The following is a 15,093-nucleotide window of genomic DNA, read 5'->3' on the forward strand; positions in this document are numbered from 1 at the left end:
TTTACAATTGTGCCTCATGAATAGGTTTTTACCGTGATTTACTATCTGTATTCAACAGCACAGCCGCAATTGTCTTATATCCCTAGATTGTCAAGTCGCCGATGCGCGTGTTAAATCCTACAATTAATTGTCACAAATCACCATCTTATACTGTTCCCTGAAATATACAATTATTTATTTATTTATTTATTTGAATAATATTAGTTGATAGTCTGCTAACTTTTTAAGTATTATTGATCCATTATTATATCATTCTAAATATTAGTTTTTTTTTTTTTTCTCCGATCTTATGTAAAATGAATCATATAGTTTGATTATTTCAACTTTATTTAGATGAACTTTCTATTTACATATATTCTTGTAGCGCGCTTGTTCTATTTCTTTTAATTAACTTGGACGGTTTTAACGTGATTTCGAATTAACCGTTTTCGTCATTAATTTTTAGTTATTTTTATATATTTATCTTTAATAAATTAATTTAATTTCCTCTGAGTGTTTAATTTCCTTTATTGTTTCTTACTTCTAATAACAAATAAAATGTTCTGCAGAATAAGCAGACTGATACGTATTCACTAAACCATATAGTAAACAAAATTTGATTACGTTTAATGCCTCGTCTCGTCGGACAGAGTATACATAGAGACATCGTATGGCATATGAGGTTGTTACACATCTGAAATTAGCCAAATATCGCAATTCCGATTGCATATTGGAAAAAAAGTAATTTGACGAGAGTTAGTTGATCCTGTAGTGGCATTTTGACCCGAAATTTTCCGATTATGACAGAACGACAAATAAATTTTCTCCTTGTATTAATAACAATTTGGTTGATGCACGAAACAGCCAGAATTATGAATAATATGAAGTAAAATTTTTGTATTTGGATGACATTACTGAAAAGATTATACGGATTCTGGACGAAATAAAATTAGATAACATTCACTATATAATGGAACATTTAGTTACGGTGTATGCCATTACTTTTAAAACATAATAGATGATGAATGGAGATTTTATAAACATATTTCGCAACAGTACGATGTAATAAATAAATAGACATTACGGTATGGTTTCTCTTCTTAAAAGGCTTAAAATGACTCTTTTCTAAAGATAAAACCGAATTGGTCGCACTTGTAACGTAAAATTCTTGCCAGTTGCGGTGGACCACAGTAAAAGACTGTCACTTTGCCTTTCTTCTGATCCTGAAGCTGCTTGAACACTTTATCCCAGTTCGGTCGGCCAGCATTCGTCCGTGTTTTTAAACCTGTTATCAGATCCCGTTTTTCCTGAAAAATTGACCAATTTATTTCTGTGGAATTATCTAATTTTCCGTTTTATAAAATCAGCATTTTCGTTTTAACCCTTTCGCCATGAGGTACGTGTGTACACATGTGACAACAAATATACGTATAATTAAAAAAAGAAAGAAATCCACATGTTGTTTGCATAATTGCATATATTAAAATCATCAAACGGCATAATAAGTAATTTAGTCTTATGTAAGTACATCTATATAATATATTTAACATTCTAATAACAGAATTTATAGATAGAAGTATATTTGAAAAAGGTGAAAAAGGTTTCTCTAAGAGAGAAGATAAAATAACATAGAAAGGATTTTATTAATGGTAATAAAAATAAAATCTCCTGACTTTCATAGCGAAAGAAGGGGTTAAAACTATATTGTTTTCTTTTTTTTGTGAAAAGACTAAAACCCATCGTGTTTCATGCGTTTCATATGTAATATACATATTTAAGATTAAATATTTAAGATTAAGATGGGGAAAATAAAACTTTTATTAGACAGGCGAAGACATTCTTCGTTTGATTTACGCCAATGATAATAAGAGAAAGTAGAGAAGTAATGAAGAAGGATAGAAATTTATCGATTTCGAACCATTTGGTGAACCAAGTCCATAGCTAGCTGCAAGGTAACGGCTTTCATATCGTTCTTCTGCAAAGCACTGGTAATGTACATGTGCATTTCAAGAAAACGCTCCATAGCGATGCCTAACTCTGCTTGTTCCATTTCTAGTTGTGATAATAAATTCACGAACCATTCAAAGGATCGTTGATCCCTATTGATCCAGAAAAAGTCTACCTGTAGATGTAGACGATTTATTGATAATCAAATATTTTGTTAAAATATGTGCGTACATATTTTGAATTTATTAATATTATCTACTTACTATTGGTAATAGAATTAATATACCTTTCGTATGCGTACATCGATAATGTTTTCAAAAGCTGAGAAGCAATTAGCAACGAAGTTATCGAATCAAGAAATACAGTGGATACGAGAATTTAAGCGATAGGCGGCAAAATAGGCATTTAGAGCGTTGGGCAGCACTCGTTCCGTCGCTTATCGTTCACCGCTTTGTATGATCTATAGAGATAGTACGTATGGATGGAAGATGGAGTGCGTGAGCGAGTCGGAAAAACGATGCAGGAATATAATAAAAAGAACGGTGCAAAAGAATTCTTGCGTCCGTTGTCTAATAATGCATGCATTATAAAGTATGCACCATCGTACAGTGTATATATAAGTGCAGTAACACCGATTTCACGAGCAGCGTCATTGTCTACGCCTAATTAGACAAGGACAGAAAGACAAAAGATTATCGCTCGATCTTCAATTATTACGTTTGTATTTTAGTACGTATCATGACAAGCGGCAAACAGGTAAGAAGAACGATGAGTTAAAAAGAACAGGCTTGTTAAGAGCATAGCGATCAAGGATCGAGTGCGCGGGTCATATGTTATCGTCATCGTCGCGAGTCAGTATGAGAAGGCTGTACAAAAGGACTTTTTTAATCGTTGTCTAATCAGGCATGCGAACTGACTGCGCCGCTCTTTCATCGGATTATTCCGAATGGACACGAACGATATTTTACCGTACGAGACCGTTGCGGTGCCGTTGGTTGGAAGAACAGAGAAATAAAGTTCTTCTTCTGTTTCGCAAAGGAAGTATAAACCGTTAGCGTCGTTAGACACAAGGGGACAGGAGGAGAGAGGCTTCTATGCAGCGTTCTTTTTCTATTTCTATCTTATGTAACGCTTTTTCAGCTCGTTCATACAGGGCGATCTTCTGGCAATGTTAATTAAAAATCTCTAGTCATATTAAATGTATCAACTGCGACATGATCTCGTCGCTCATCCGTATGTTCATCCGTCCGTCGCTCGATAAATCGCTTAGCGCCTGTTGTTTATCTCTCTTCTGTGTGATAAATCTTACAGAGATTTTTAAAGTTAAGATCTTCGTCGGCCAAATGTTTGGATGAATTTATAGGTCGGAATCGCTCGTTTCCGGTTCATTTTCGGCTTTCGCGACAGAAAATTCCCCCGGTAAAGACACATTCAGGGAAACAATTTTTACAGTCTGGATACTATACTAAATCCCTTATTCCATAATATTAATGCTTTGAAATTATTGCTATATGGGATTATTTCGTGAATATTTGGTTTTTATTTTGATTTATGAAGGTAATTGGTGTAATTTCATATATTGAATAACATTTAAAGTATTTCAATGAGTTTCTAAGATAGCGTAGAAAAGCGAAGATGCTGAAATAGATACTTGCCTTACGAAGATGCATCACGGTGGGAGGTATTTCACTGGCCCAGGAGAACTTGCATTTTGGACAAGTATGCCTGGCTTTCCAGTAACGATGCATGATGGACTGTAATATCGAAGCGAAAGGTGTTACTCCGATTCCCGTTGCGATTAAAACCGCATGTTGGGCCTGAAATATGTGACTCGAAGGAGCTCCGTATGGTCCATCCAGGAAAATCTGAATACATAATGATTAATTATTAATTAAATTACGAGTTTCCACGAGTCACACAAATTACTTTATCATCATATAATTGCCTTAATTACCTACCTACATATATACATATACATAATCCTTTTTACCAATGTCTACCAAAACGAATTTCAATTTTTTTTTTTTTTTTATTACCCCTTTATTAATTAATTAAACTAATTAACTAATTAAAGCCATGCATATTTATGTAATATACCTCCAATGGTTTGCCGACGGTATAGTTTAGTGTTACATCCGAAGGATCGTCAGATTTGATATCATCGTAATCTCTTTGCGAAGTTTCTTCGAATCTCATTTGTAGTCTACCTTCCTCTGCTGCTGCTTGCATCGTATTTATTATTGGATTATTCGATGATTTTCTCCCGTATTTGCCCACAGTTGTTTGCCGCATTACTATTATTTCATCAAGAACTTTATCAATTTACTTTCATATAGCAAGCATATTTTATTTTAAGGTGCAAGAGATAAGAAATGAAAACGTTTTGGGAATCATATTCAAAGATAACGAATAGTAGAGAAACAACAAGGTTCTGCTCTTTTGGTTGCATGTCTTAATAGAAATACGAATTTGCACAGATATCCGTAGTTTAATTGGAAAATTGAAACAGGTATTAAAGCGGAAGATGAAACTGTTTGTCAAAGTTGAATATGCGTAGCTCTCAACGAAAGATATTGTACTTTGGATTGAAATTTGGTGATCGAGGAGATCGGTAACCGCTCTATTTCTAAGTAATAAGTACGATTTATAAGTATTTATAAGGGCGGACGATTTACGTTATTCAGACAGTTATTAATTGCTATTTATTCTGAAAGAGGATTAACTTTGAGAAATGTCGGGACACGATGACTTACTGTGTTCGTTCGCCGATGTTGTTGATTCTAATTCGTAGTTTTCCAGACTTGGAGTCTTGAAAGCAATTATTGTGGGTTTATTTCGCATGTACCGGAAGCTTTGTGCCAATCCTTTATTCTGCGGGCTGGAATAGGCCTGGTCTAGAGATTTTAAACGCTTATGGCGTATTTCACGGTCGTTGAGGTTTCTTTCCGATTCTGATCTCGTGTAATCGCGAAGTCTGTGAAAGAAACGACTTGATCATTTTATGTAGCCATCGAAATTAATTTTTTCCGTAAATCGAAACAGTATATAATAGTATATATATATATATGTAATTTATAATAGTTCATATTATTGTACAACTATATTATAATTTATAATAGTAATAGTTCTCTAATATTTGGAAAAATATGATTATGAATATTTTGTTTTGTTCAACATAGAAACAACATGAAATTCTAATTTTGAAATATTAATTATTACTACTTACACAGCTAATCTTTCGTTTTTCTTTCTTCCTGACAACATATTAGGTACCGAAATAGACTTTTCCAAAGGGATCCTGCTAATAAACAGCGAATGACGAAGTTCCCGCTTGTTCGATAACGTGTTGTTATCTGCTGTGCCTAATTTTACGAAGTAAAAGTAAAAGAATAAAACGAGTAAGAATTATAGAAAACGCCTTTGATAGCAATTTGACAAATTCTGATAATAATTCGAGATTTCAAATTCGAGATTGAAAATGTTACGAAGCTAACAGACTTTTATAGATTCTAAAAGATCTTCGGATTTCGAATAATTTAACAAAATTCAAATGAATTACCGCTTGCAGATTGTGGCGAGTGTATTATTTTTTCGCTATCAGGAACAAACGCAGAATTGTCGAAACAACGATGATTTCCGTTTGTCGTATTGGGAGAGAGTATCTTGTCATTGGCATTTAGTTGTTGTTTTTCGTTAAGATATCTATATCGCGAAGGAATAAGAAACGATTAAGAACGATGTATCTTTCGTTTATCGTCTATTGTCTGTCTACCTACTACATACATATGTATAGTGAGAGTTTCAGCGATACGGATTTCAACCGATAAACAGAACTGCATGAAACTCACATTTTCATAGGAGCATCGGTGCTGCCGCGACTCTCAACAGCAAATATATTGTTTCTTTGAAGTTTTATCTGCTCTTTCTCAAAGTACGAGTAAAGACTATTCGACCATTCACCTACTGCTCGTATGTGAAGCCATATGTAGCCTGTGAAGATCAAACATAAGATGTGTATTTATATATGTGTGTGTGTGTGTGTATATATATATATATATATGTGTGTGTGTGTGTGTGTGTGTGTGTGTGTGTGTGTGTGTGTGTGTGTGTGTGTGTGTGTGTGTGTGTGTGTGTGTGTGTGTTACAATGCCTGCTGACTTTTCTATCTGATCAACTAAACGTCATCTAAACGAGATATAAACATTTGTTTAGATTAAAAAAGAAAAAAAAAAGAAGAAAGAAAAAAAAAAAAAAAAAGAAAAAGAAAAACAGCATTACTCGTGCGATGACGCGGTATGAATTATTTCTAGACTGCGTACTATTTATGCAAATTCATATTTTTATAAACTATATACATGCTATACATAGAAGATGTAAAAGTTGATTAGAATAGAAAATGTAGAATAACGAAAATTTGTAACGAATACCCTGTTCTAGATATTTTGTATGTAGGTATCTTATATGGATACACACATATCTGCATATTATGTACCCATATGTATGGATTTTGTGTATTTTTTGCATAAGAAACGCGTAAGAAACAATAGCGTAAGCGCATAAGAGACGCTAAAATGAACGCATAATTTGAAGTTAATTATCTAAAATAAATTATTCGAACCTTCCTGTTCTGGAGCGCTGCTAATAGTGAAAGGATGCCATTCGTAACGAGCTATAACTGGAATGTTGACGAAAACATAATCGCCGGGATGGAAGACGAAATGTGGAGGTCTCTTGATGACTAAATGCGTCACTCTCGATGGTAGCAGAAGGCCTGAACTTATGTACGTTTTTCCCAATTGCGAACGAGACCAGGCAATTCGACGTATCCTTTCCAGCATGTATATGGTACCTGGTCCTATGAACCATTTCCAGAAATTCGGTCCATGTAGTATCGTCAAAATCCAGAATGGTATGTATAATAAGTGTGACCAATAAAATATCTGTAAATTATTGATATTAACTTTTTATTAGTTTAACGATCGATTAATGAAGAATCGAAGGATTATAGGATAATGCCTGTTACTTCGGATTATCCTCTAAATGCTATATCGATCGATATACAATGCAATGAAAAATTACTTATTACCTCGAAACATCCACCGCGTCGAACAAATGGCATGGAACAAATCGTTATTACGACGAGAAGAACGATAAGGATGACTCCGGTAGGATTTGCATAACCTGCTATGAGCCCAAATAGAGCTGGCCGACTTGTTAATAGCCACTCATACATCGTATAGTTGTTGTAGTTAAAAGCCTCGTCATACACCACAATAGTGCCTAAAAACATTTAACGCTTTTACAATTTAGAATACAATTATCCTTGATTACAGTTGATATCCGAATGAATATTACGGTCGACTAAAGAATAATTTGCGAGCATTCCTCCCGAGAAATTCGACGGAACTGTACTTGTTCTAGAAAGAGAAGCTTAAGCTTAACTTTATTTTCACTACCCCGATTGTATCGTATCGTGGTATAATGTGATATCGTACCAAAATTAAGAAGGTGCATCACCGTGTGCACTACGCTGAATATACCAATTAGAGCTCCAGACACTTTGTGAAGATAGATATGTTGATCTAATGGCAGTACAGAATTAAAGCCATGAGTTCGTAGAAAGGTAATACACTGACGCAACATAAGAACCAGGATGAAACTGCAGTTGAAGTTTAAACACTGGCCTGTATTAAAATTACGTTTATGAAAATATGAATGATAATGATCAGTGAGGGCGATTTATAAAATATAGCAAAGGCGAGACATTTACCACAGGCACGCGCAACCATAACGTAGCCATTAGACGTTCTATATTCGTAGAGTCTTGTTACGAATAAGGCCACATTGATTGAGACGAAGATCGAGATGAAAACGATGTAAACGTAATTGTTTTTCATATATGGCTTCGTTAACTGATAAGGACGCAATGAAGTGGTGAGAAATTCAAACCGTGATTTTCGCTTCGTTTCCGGCTTTGGCGGTACCAGCCATCGGTCGATACTGTAATTCAATATTCCGTTGTTAAGAGTTTTCTATTTAAATTGCAACTTGAAATTATCTCCCTATAAATTATATCAATTATATCGTTTCATAGGTATAAATTATAATATTGGATAGGCGGATTCCCAATAAACTTGAAATAAAATTTAAAACAAACGGAAAAAGTGATTCTCAGATAAAGCCCTTTTCACCTAATCGATAAATTTTCTAATAAGCCTTCGTGCTTCTCCAATTGTTTTTTTAAGGCTTCAAAGGTGATGGCACCTCGGTTAGCCTGATCAGCATCATCAAACAGGGCCATAGTTAATTCCTCAATTTGTTCTTCGTTAAATTGTATACCATTTTCTTCCATACAGGCCCTCATCACGTGTTCCAATTCGCGAAGTTGTATTAATCCGTCACCTTTTCACGAACAACAAATTTCACAACAATTTAGATTCGATGACGATTATTACAGTTATCGCTTGGCTCTTCGGTCGATAGGAATTTAGTTTAATATTTAAAGTTACTTCACCATCTATGTCGTAAACTTTGAAGAGAAATTTTATCTTATCGTCGGGACTTTTTCCAGCGAACTGGTGCATCGCATCGAGGAACTCTTGAAGCGATATCGTTCCAGAATTATCCTTGTCGAAAATTTGGAACACCCGGTCGGTGAAAAACGGCTGAAAAGAAATTATATCTTCGATTATATTTCAAGAGTATATGAAGATTTACTGTTCTTTTCATACTGTTGATAATTGAAGTTGAATCAATGATAGATATGTATGGTAAAGTACCGGGTTATGGTATAACAACAAGCGGGTAAAACCAATCAATGGTGCCGTATATCTAATATTTCGTATTATAAAATGAACGAAATGGAATTGTAAATAGAAAAAGAAGTAAATTAATCAAGAGAAGAATATTAAGGTGCAAATTTCATATGTGAAATACTTATGCTTTCTGCCTACGTTCTTCGAAGTGACGATTTTGTTAAATTCCTCGCGCCTAATTTCCTTTTCATTGCCCACCGTCTGTTTAAAAAGTTTTTCCAGCCATTCCAAACTGCGCTTGTCGAAGCCGGCGAGCGGTCTTTGAACAAATTTTATAAGATATCAACGAGCTATTGACAAATAATACACGTAACAAAAGATCTTAAGAAATTAGGATATATCGTTGATGAAATATCTGCCAGATAATTATACGATTATAAATAACAATGTTACCTGGTATTGCTAATTGTCGAGAGGAATTCCATGATTTGAAACGATGTTACATATCCCAAGTTTTCTTCGTCAATCCGTCGAAATAATTTATCTACGATCTGTAATATATGCATATACATACATCGGTGTCCTAGTAAACGTACGTCAGTGTATACATATTTATACAGGCACGCTATGCCATTTAACGATAACGCTTACCTCTTTAGTAGAAAATATCTGTTGAAATTTCGGAAAAGTTACTGGATTATCGCCACATATGCTGTACGCAACGTTCTCGAGCTGGATAATAAGATCGTTTGGTTTGTCATTTCTGTTACAATAACATATAAGTTTAATACAACGTATATAATATATAAACGATAAATGTAAAAAGGTAGTGTTTATTTGTAACATGATTTTGCAGATAATACATATATGCAATACCATACATATAATGGCTCTCACTTTAATCTTCCCTTCAAGAATTCGATCCATTCATCCTGCGTCAATATTTTATCCTGATTGCGGTCGAACAATGAAAACACTTTTTCCATCAACGTCTGAAATGTATATTATTTTCGAAGATTTTAGAGAATGTGAAAAGCGTAATTGGTATAATTTATCGAGGAAGAAATATCTTTTCTTCCATCTTGAGCTTTTAAATTATTGAACATCGCTATGTATATGAGGAAGAAAATAAAAAACTTGGAGTAATAAGGATACTTTAATAAGTGATATTTTCAGAAGCTTATGATTCGAGCGAACGAGTACATATTTTCAGAGGTAAAGTAGTCTTTGAAATATCGGGTTGACAACTAGGCGATTGCGGATTTTGTCATTAGGCGGTGATGGTCATTTATTCGCCAACGCAATACATATTAGAGCGATTGGAAAGAATAGATTTCTCCATAAAAATGAATAATATATAATAACACGTATAGAAAATATAATCGATACGATTTTATTTACAAGGTATATAACGTAAACTGACAAGAGAGTAAATTTGCTTAAATAAATGAAATTTTTAACGACAAATGTTTAATAACTGGTATTTAAATTTTTTCGTAAAATATAGGCACGATTAGAAATTTATGCACGTTGCTTTACGATTATTTTACTAGAATACTTGCAGCATATTACTCTATATGTATATTAATCCACATAATAATAAATTGGATTTTTTTCAGATTTTCAACTCATTGTCATACCTCTTTCATAATCATGGATGCGATTACCATAATACGGTACGCGAAACGGCCCTCTTTAAACACACTTGCTTATTTCACGGTACAAAGTGTAAAGGATTAACCGGTCTGTCGGACCGGTAACGCACCGAGTAATCTTTTGTCTCGTTTCTCGTTTCCCTGTTCTCGAGAAACAGGATCATCATCGAGTAAAAATCGATCGAACACGACCGAATGACGAGCACCCGAATATGCCGGAGGCATGAAGCGCGAAGCGTGAAGCGTGAAGCGTGAGGCTGAACGAGGCTCGTCGCTGGCTCCGGGCAATCGGTCACCTTGATCGAAATCTCTGGCCTTCGATAAACCCCATTGCCGTCAACTCCGGTCCCGTCTCCGTTGTCTCTCCTTTTCCCTTGAGCGAGCCGATTCTCCGATATTAAATCATTCCTCTGCTCGATAACGATCTAACCTTGGCGTTATTTGCTTTCAATGGAAAGCACGACCTTGTCTTATTTCTTATCGTTTTGTCCCTTTTCAGCTTTTCTCAAACCGCCCAATACCTATGCAATCTTTTCCCTTTAATCAGACAGTTACTTATAATTGCTGCCTGACTTCGATCGACTCTTGAATCACCGAACGGCTGATATACATACATATCTGCATATTCCCTGATTACTGTTCAACATTCCACCATGTTTCGTAACATATTGGTCAAGTTTTCTTAGTATGGTTTTAGTTAGTACGCTTAAGCTAAGATTCTTATTTACCTCTACCTCTGGTAGGAAGTTCTAGATCGCAACAATTGGTTCTAAAATCTTGTTCGTTGTAAGATCAATTTCTTCCGATATACGTAGTATACTAGCTAGTATACGTAGCTATATTAAAATACATATAGTATGTACATATGTATCTGGAGTTTACCGTTTTGCTGCTCTTTATGTGCCCATGGTACGCTTTCACCATGATAATGAAAGTGGAATGAGAAAATTGAAATCGGGCCGATAGCATATTTTTCCGTTCGTTCTAATTTTATTCTAATTTTACTCGTAACTATTCGTTTGTTTTCTGTGTACGTACGTAGAGATATGTACATATGTAGAGTACACATGTAGATATCTACGAGAATATACATTATAGAGAATAGACATACGTAGAATATACATATGTAGAGTATAGATACCGCTGTGTAACATTATCTCTATACGTGTGTGTAATATATCAAAATATTAGAAATATCCAATTTGTGAGATTATTAATACGCGTAATGAATGAAAAGAGATAAACATTTCGAAATTTTCATAAAAATATTTACTTCCGATTGACTCGATTATTAAGTAAGTAAAATATTCACCAGATCCAGCAACAGTTGTTTAAACGAGTCTCTGTTGTGACGAACCACGCCGTTCACCCCGATTATACGGGAACACTCTTCCAAGGTGGTCGCTCTCCTCCTTTCCATTAATTCTCCCTCCATATGGCTTGCGTCGTTTTCCATTTAAAAAATTTTTTGCCACAGCTTTTATCAAATAACAAATAATTTCTTCCAATAAATAATTCCTATGATAAATAAAAAGAGAAGGAAAATTATCTAGTATAAAAGATATTAAGGAATACGCTGCAGGCCACGGTCGTATTATTTCAAACTGTTTCCCCGTCAAAAATTTTGAATACTTCGGGGAGCAGTTAAGTTAACGAACCGAATCGTTCCACTTAAGGTTCTTGTTTATCTTTTTCACCGTATCGAATAAGATTTTATTAACACTTTACACAGGATTCTTCATTTTAATCGAAGAACAGCATTTTTCTTTTTTTCTTTTTTTTTTTACGTAGCCGTAAAAAATTTTAGTCGATTAATTTATATTCGATACTTTAACAGAACATATTTTACTTCGAGTCAATTGGACGGAAGAAAGGAAACGATGTAAGCACTCGTGTATCAGAATCAGAATCAGAATCAGAATCAGAATCACACTCTTGTTTACAAGTTGCGACTTGGTTCGTTGATAGACTCAGACTAACGAACGAAAATCGATTGCTATTGACAAAAGCCGAGAGAGACCCATCCACTTCTTCACCGTCAAATCTATCTCGATGAGAATTTTTGGACCACGTTTCAGATCTACGAAACGGAAGGGGGGGGGGGGAGGGAATGCCTTTCGTTTTCAATAAAGATCATGCAATCGAACAGAGGAACAGACAGACGAATAAACCTGTCGACCTTTCACTTCTTGAGTCATCGTCTCTTTTTCTCGTTCCTTCCGTTTCTTTTTCTCCGCCTCCTCTATTCTTTCTCTTTCTTATTTTTTCTTCCTCTTTTTCCGATTTTTCCCCGTATAAATAATACCCTTTACACACTGGCGCTTTTATAACAGATTTCGTGTATCTATGTATGTATGTATGTATGTATGTATGTATGTAGCCCTGATGTAACTTCGATTAATCCCGTTTTATAAACTGTTTTACAAGCCATAATTTATAAGTACCAAATGAATTTTCGTTTAATTTCACTTATTCTATTTATTTTCTATTGTTACGTACGATGATCAAAATCTCTTATATTCGACTAGGTAATTTCGAATGAGCGGAGAACCTTGAAAATCTCGTATCTATAATAGAAACAACGAAGCATTTAAAACTTTAAACGAATCAGCGAACTTTGATTGAGAATTTCATCAGTCGCAATCGTACTCCCGTCAATATCCTCTGAATTTTTTTATAAATGCATATATTTGATCAAAACGGATTATTGTAAACTTACAATTAGTTTTCGACAAAAAAGAAAAAGTAAATACATATACGTATTTTCGTATGTGGTACGTTGTTCTCATGCACGAGAGAGAAAGAAAGAGAGAGAGAGAGAGAGAGAGAAAGAGAGAGAGAGAGAGAGAGAGAGATATTTCGAGGAAAAGTATTGCGAAATATCCTTTCCTTATTTCCATTTGTTTCTTTTTATTCTGACACCCCTCGCACATCATTCGCTCTTCTTTTTCATGCTCTCTTGCTACCTTTTCTTTTCACCTTCATCTTCTACCTCCGTTACTTACCCTAAAGGTAGAAGTCTTATCAATGCGAAATTATAAATTAGGTGTACATATATAACATACTCTCTCAAAACTTTTAAATAAAATTTTCTAATTGGAAATCTTAAAATATACGTGTACATATTTTCAATGAAGTGCAAAATAAATATTTTTAATTTAGTTAACGACGATCGTTATTTTTTTCCTTTGAAAACGGGAGAACGGGAGCAAAGATGCTGAAGAAGACTAAATATGGTTACGTATGTACAATGTATAATATCTACATTTTAATCTCAATCGTAGCTTACTTTAGATTTTTGCGGCGGGCCTTGTGATTTCGAAGAGATCATAGTATCCTGCTAGTTCTGTATGAGATTATAACTTAAAAAGTTTTCGGGTAAAATAGCGAGCAATAGGACCGGTATTTTGGATCTTATATCTGTTTGATCATCAGCCATCCGAATCAATTTACATAAGGACATCGATCGACCAGCAGATGATCTAAATTTCGACATTCAGGATTTGAAAAGTTGATGCGACCGCATGCATCATCTATGTGGCGGGATCCATGCGGGACCTGTAACCAATACAAATCAATCGAATCGATACAAGAGGCGAAAGAGTCTTATTAACTCTGAAATAGTCAATAAGATGGATTCGATGTACTTGGAGATATTTTATGGAGGCTAACATTTTTGTCTCCTAATAGGAACATGTACGATGATCTTCGTAATTTTGGACACATCACCATTGCTTCATCCGTCCCCTATCCGGATCGATGATTTTTGGTAAATATCATGGAGATTCGTTTCACCTGCTAAATATTATAATAACTTAACGCTGTACTTGAGCGGTTTAACAGCGAGTGATAAAACAATGGAAAAAGGAGAAGGAGCGGCGCAGACTTATCACGTGGGCTTGATTTCATTCCGCGCGGTTCGATGCTCGCCAGATTCGCTCACTTAGATTACGTTGATTTTTCATACATGATTCCTATATACATGCTTACAATCCTAATTTACTGGTCTCAATTAAAGATTTCCTTTGTCTATTACATTAGATTTGTTTATTAGATGGATACATGCTTTCGAAAACTTTTATTAATTCCATATGTATAGCAATGTTATTATGGTATTTTACTATGTTAATAGTGCATTTTGTGATTGCATCGTTTACACGCTCGGATTAGTCGCTGTAAATCGTCTAAAAGCAAAATAGCAATTTACTATTTTCGATTATACTTAAATATATACTCGTACATACGACGTGTCGTCGCAAATAAACAATATCTTTTTTCATAGTTGATACATACTGGTCAACTTCTGTTATCGAAACAATCGATACAGAAAATAAAATTAATCGATTACATCTATAGTTGTTTTGCATTACATGTACATATATGTAGATTGAATAGAACGAATCAACTGGTTGCAAAGATGCTGCGTGTTACCGTAGACCGAGGGATAGAAAGTCTCCAGATGCATATGCTATGGTATATCATCCATTTGATCGTCAGCCTCGAGCAGGTGTTGAAACTTTAACTCAATTCTTCACCGAAAATATGACAATAACTGAAATAACAGTTCGATTTTCCGACGTCGTTACACCTAGATCTAATTTCGAAAATATGGACAATACGTTAACTTATAACTGATAATACACGTATGCGTATGTTTTTGAGTCGTTTTTTTTACGTTATTTTGTTGATTGTCAGACATACAATGACGATTGTTTAGAGATTCAACTGTTATACATAGTTAGTTTTACACAACGTAT

General features: G+C 34.6%; 1 protein-coding gene and 1 long non-coding RNA gene across 4 annotated transcripts; one reads left to right on the plus strand and one right to left on the minus strand.

The window, feature by feature from the left end:
- Positions 1-228: 228 nt before the first annotated feature.
- Positions 229-14,623, minus strand: LOC100649826 (NADPH oxidase 5). Of its 3 annotated transcripts, XM_012315921.3 has the most exons (20): positions 14,009-14,623; positions 11,649-13,894; positions 9,579-9,673; positions 9,333-9,444; positions 9,135-9,232; positions 8,880-9,000; positions 8,441-8,591; positions 8,118-8,328; positions 7,697-7,926; positions 7,422-7,610; positions 7,013-7,206; positions 6,545-6,866; positions 5,775-5,916; positions 5,486-5,628; positions 5,153-5,288; positions 4,680-4,900; positions 4,024-4,220; positions 3,582-3,791; positions 1,898-2,101; positions 229-1,286 (listed from the first exon to the last, which is right to left on the minus strand). In XM_012315921.3, exons 2-20 carry the CDS (start codon positions 11,790-11,792, stop codon positions 1,089-1,091), a joined length of 3,318 nt encoding a protein of 1,105 aa, XP_012171311.1. In that variant the 5' UTR covers positions 11,793-13,894; positions 14,009-14,623; the 3' UTR covers positions 229-1,088. The 3 variants fall into 3 exon arrangements, with proteins under 3 accessions (XP_012171311.1, XP_012171314.1, XP_020722099.1); XM_012315924.3 differs by lacking the exon at positions 14,009-14,623 and having other exon boundaries at positions 9,333-9,413; positions 11,649-11,786; XM_020866440.2 differs by lacking the exon at positions 1,898-2,101 and having other exon boundaries at positions 11,649-14,623.
- On the plus strand, positions 6,695-9,561 carry LOC125386292. Its single transcript, XR_007226304.1, has 2 exons — positions 6,695-6,835; positions 6,898-9,561. It is a non-coding gene; the product is annotated as an uncharacterized LOC125386292 (long non-coding RNA).
- Positions 14,624-15,093: the final 470 nt, after the last annotated feature.

The sequence above is a fragment of the Bombus terrestris genome, chromosome 14, assembly GCF_910591885.1.
Source record: "Bombus terrestris chromosome 14, iyBomTerr1.2, whole genome shotgun sequence".
Taxonomy (NCBI): domain Eukaryota; kingdom Metazoa; phylum Arthropoda; class Insecta; order Hymenoptera; family Apidae; genus Bombus; species Bombus terrestris.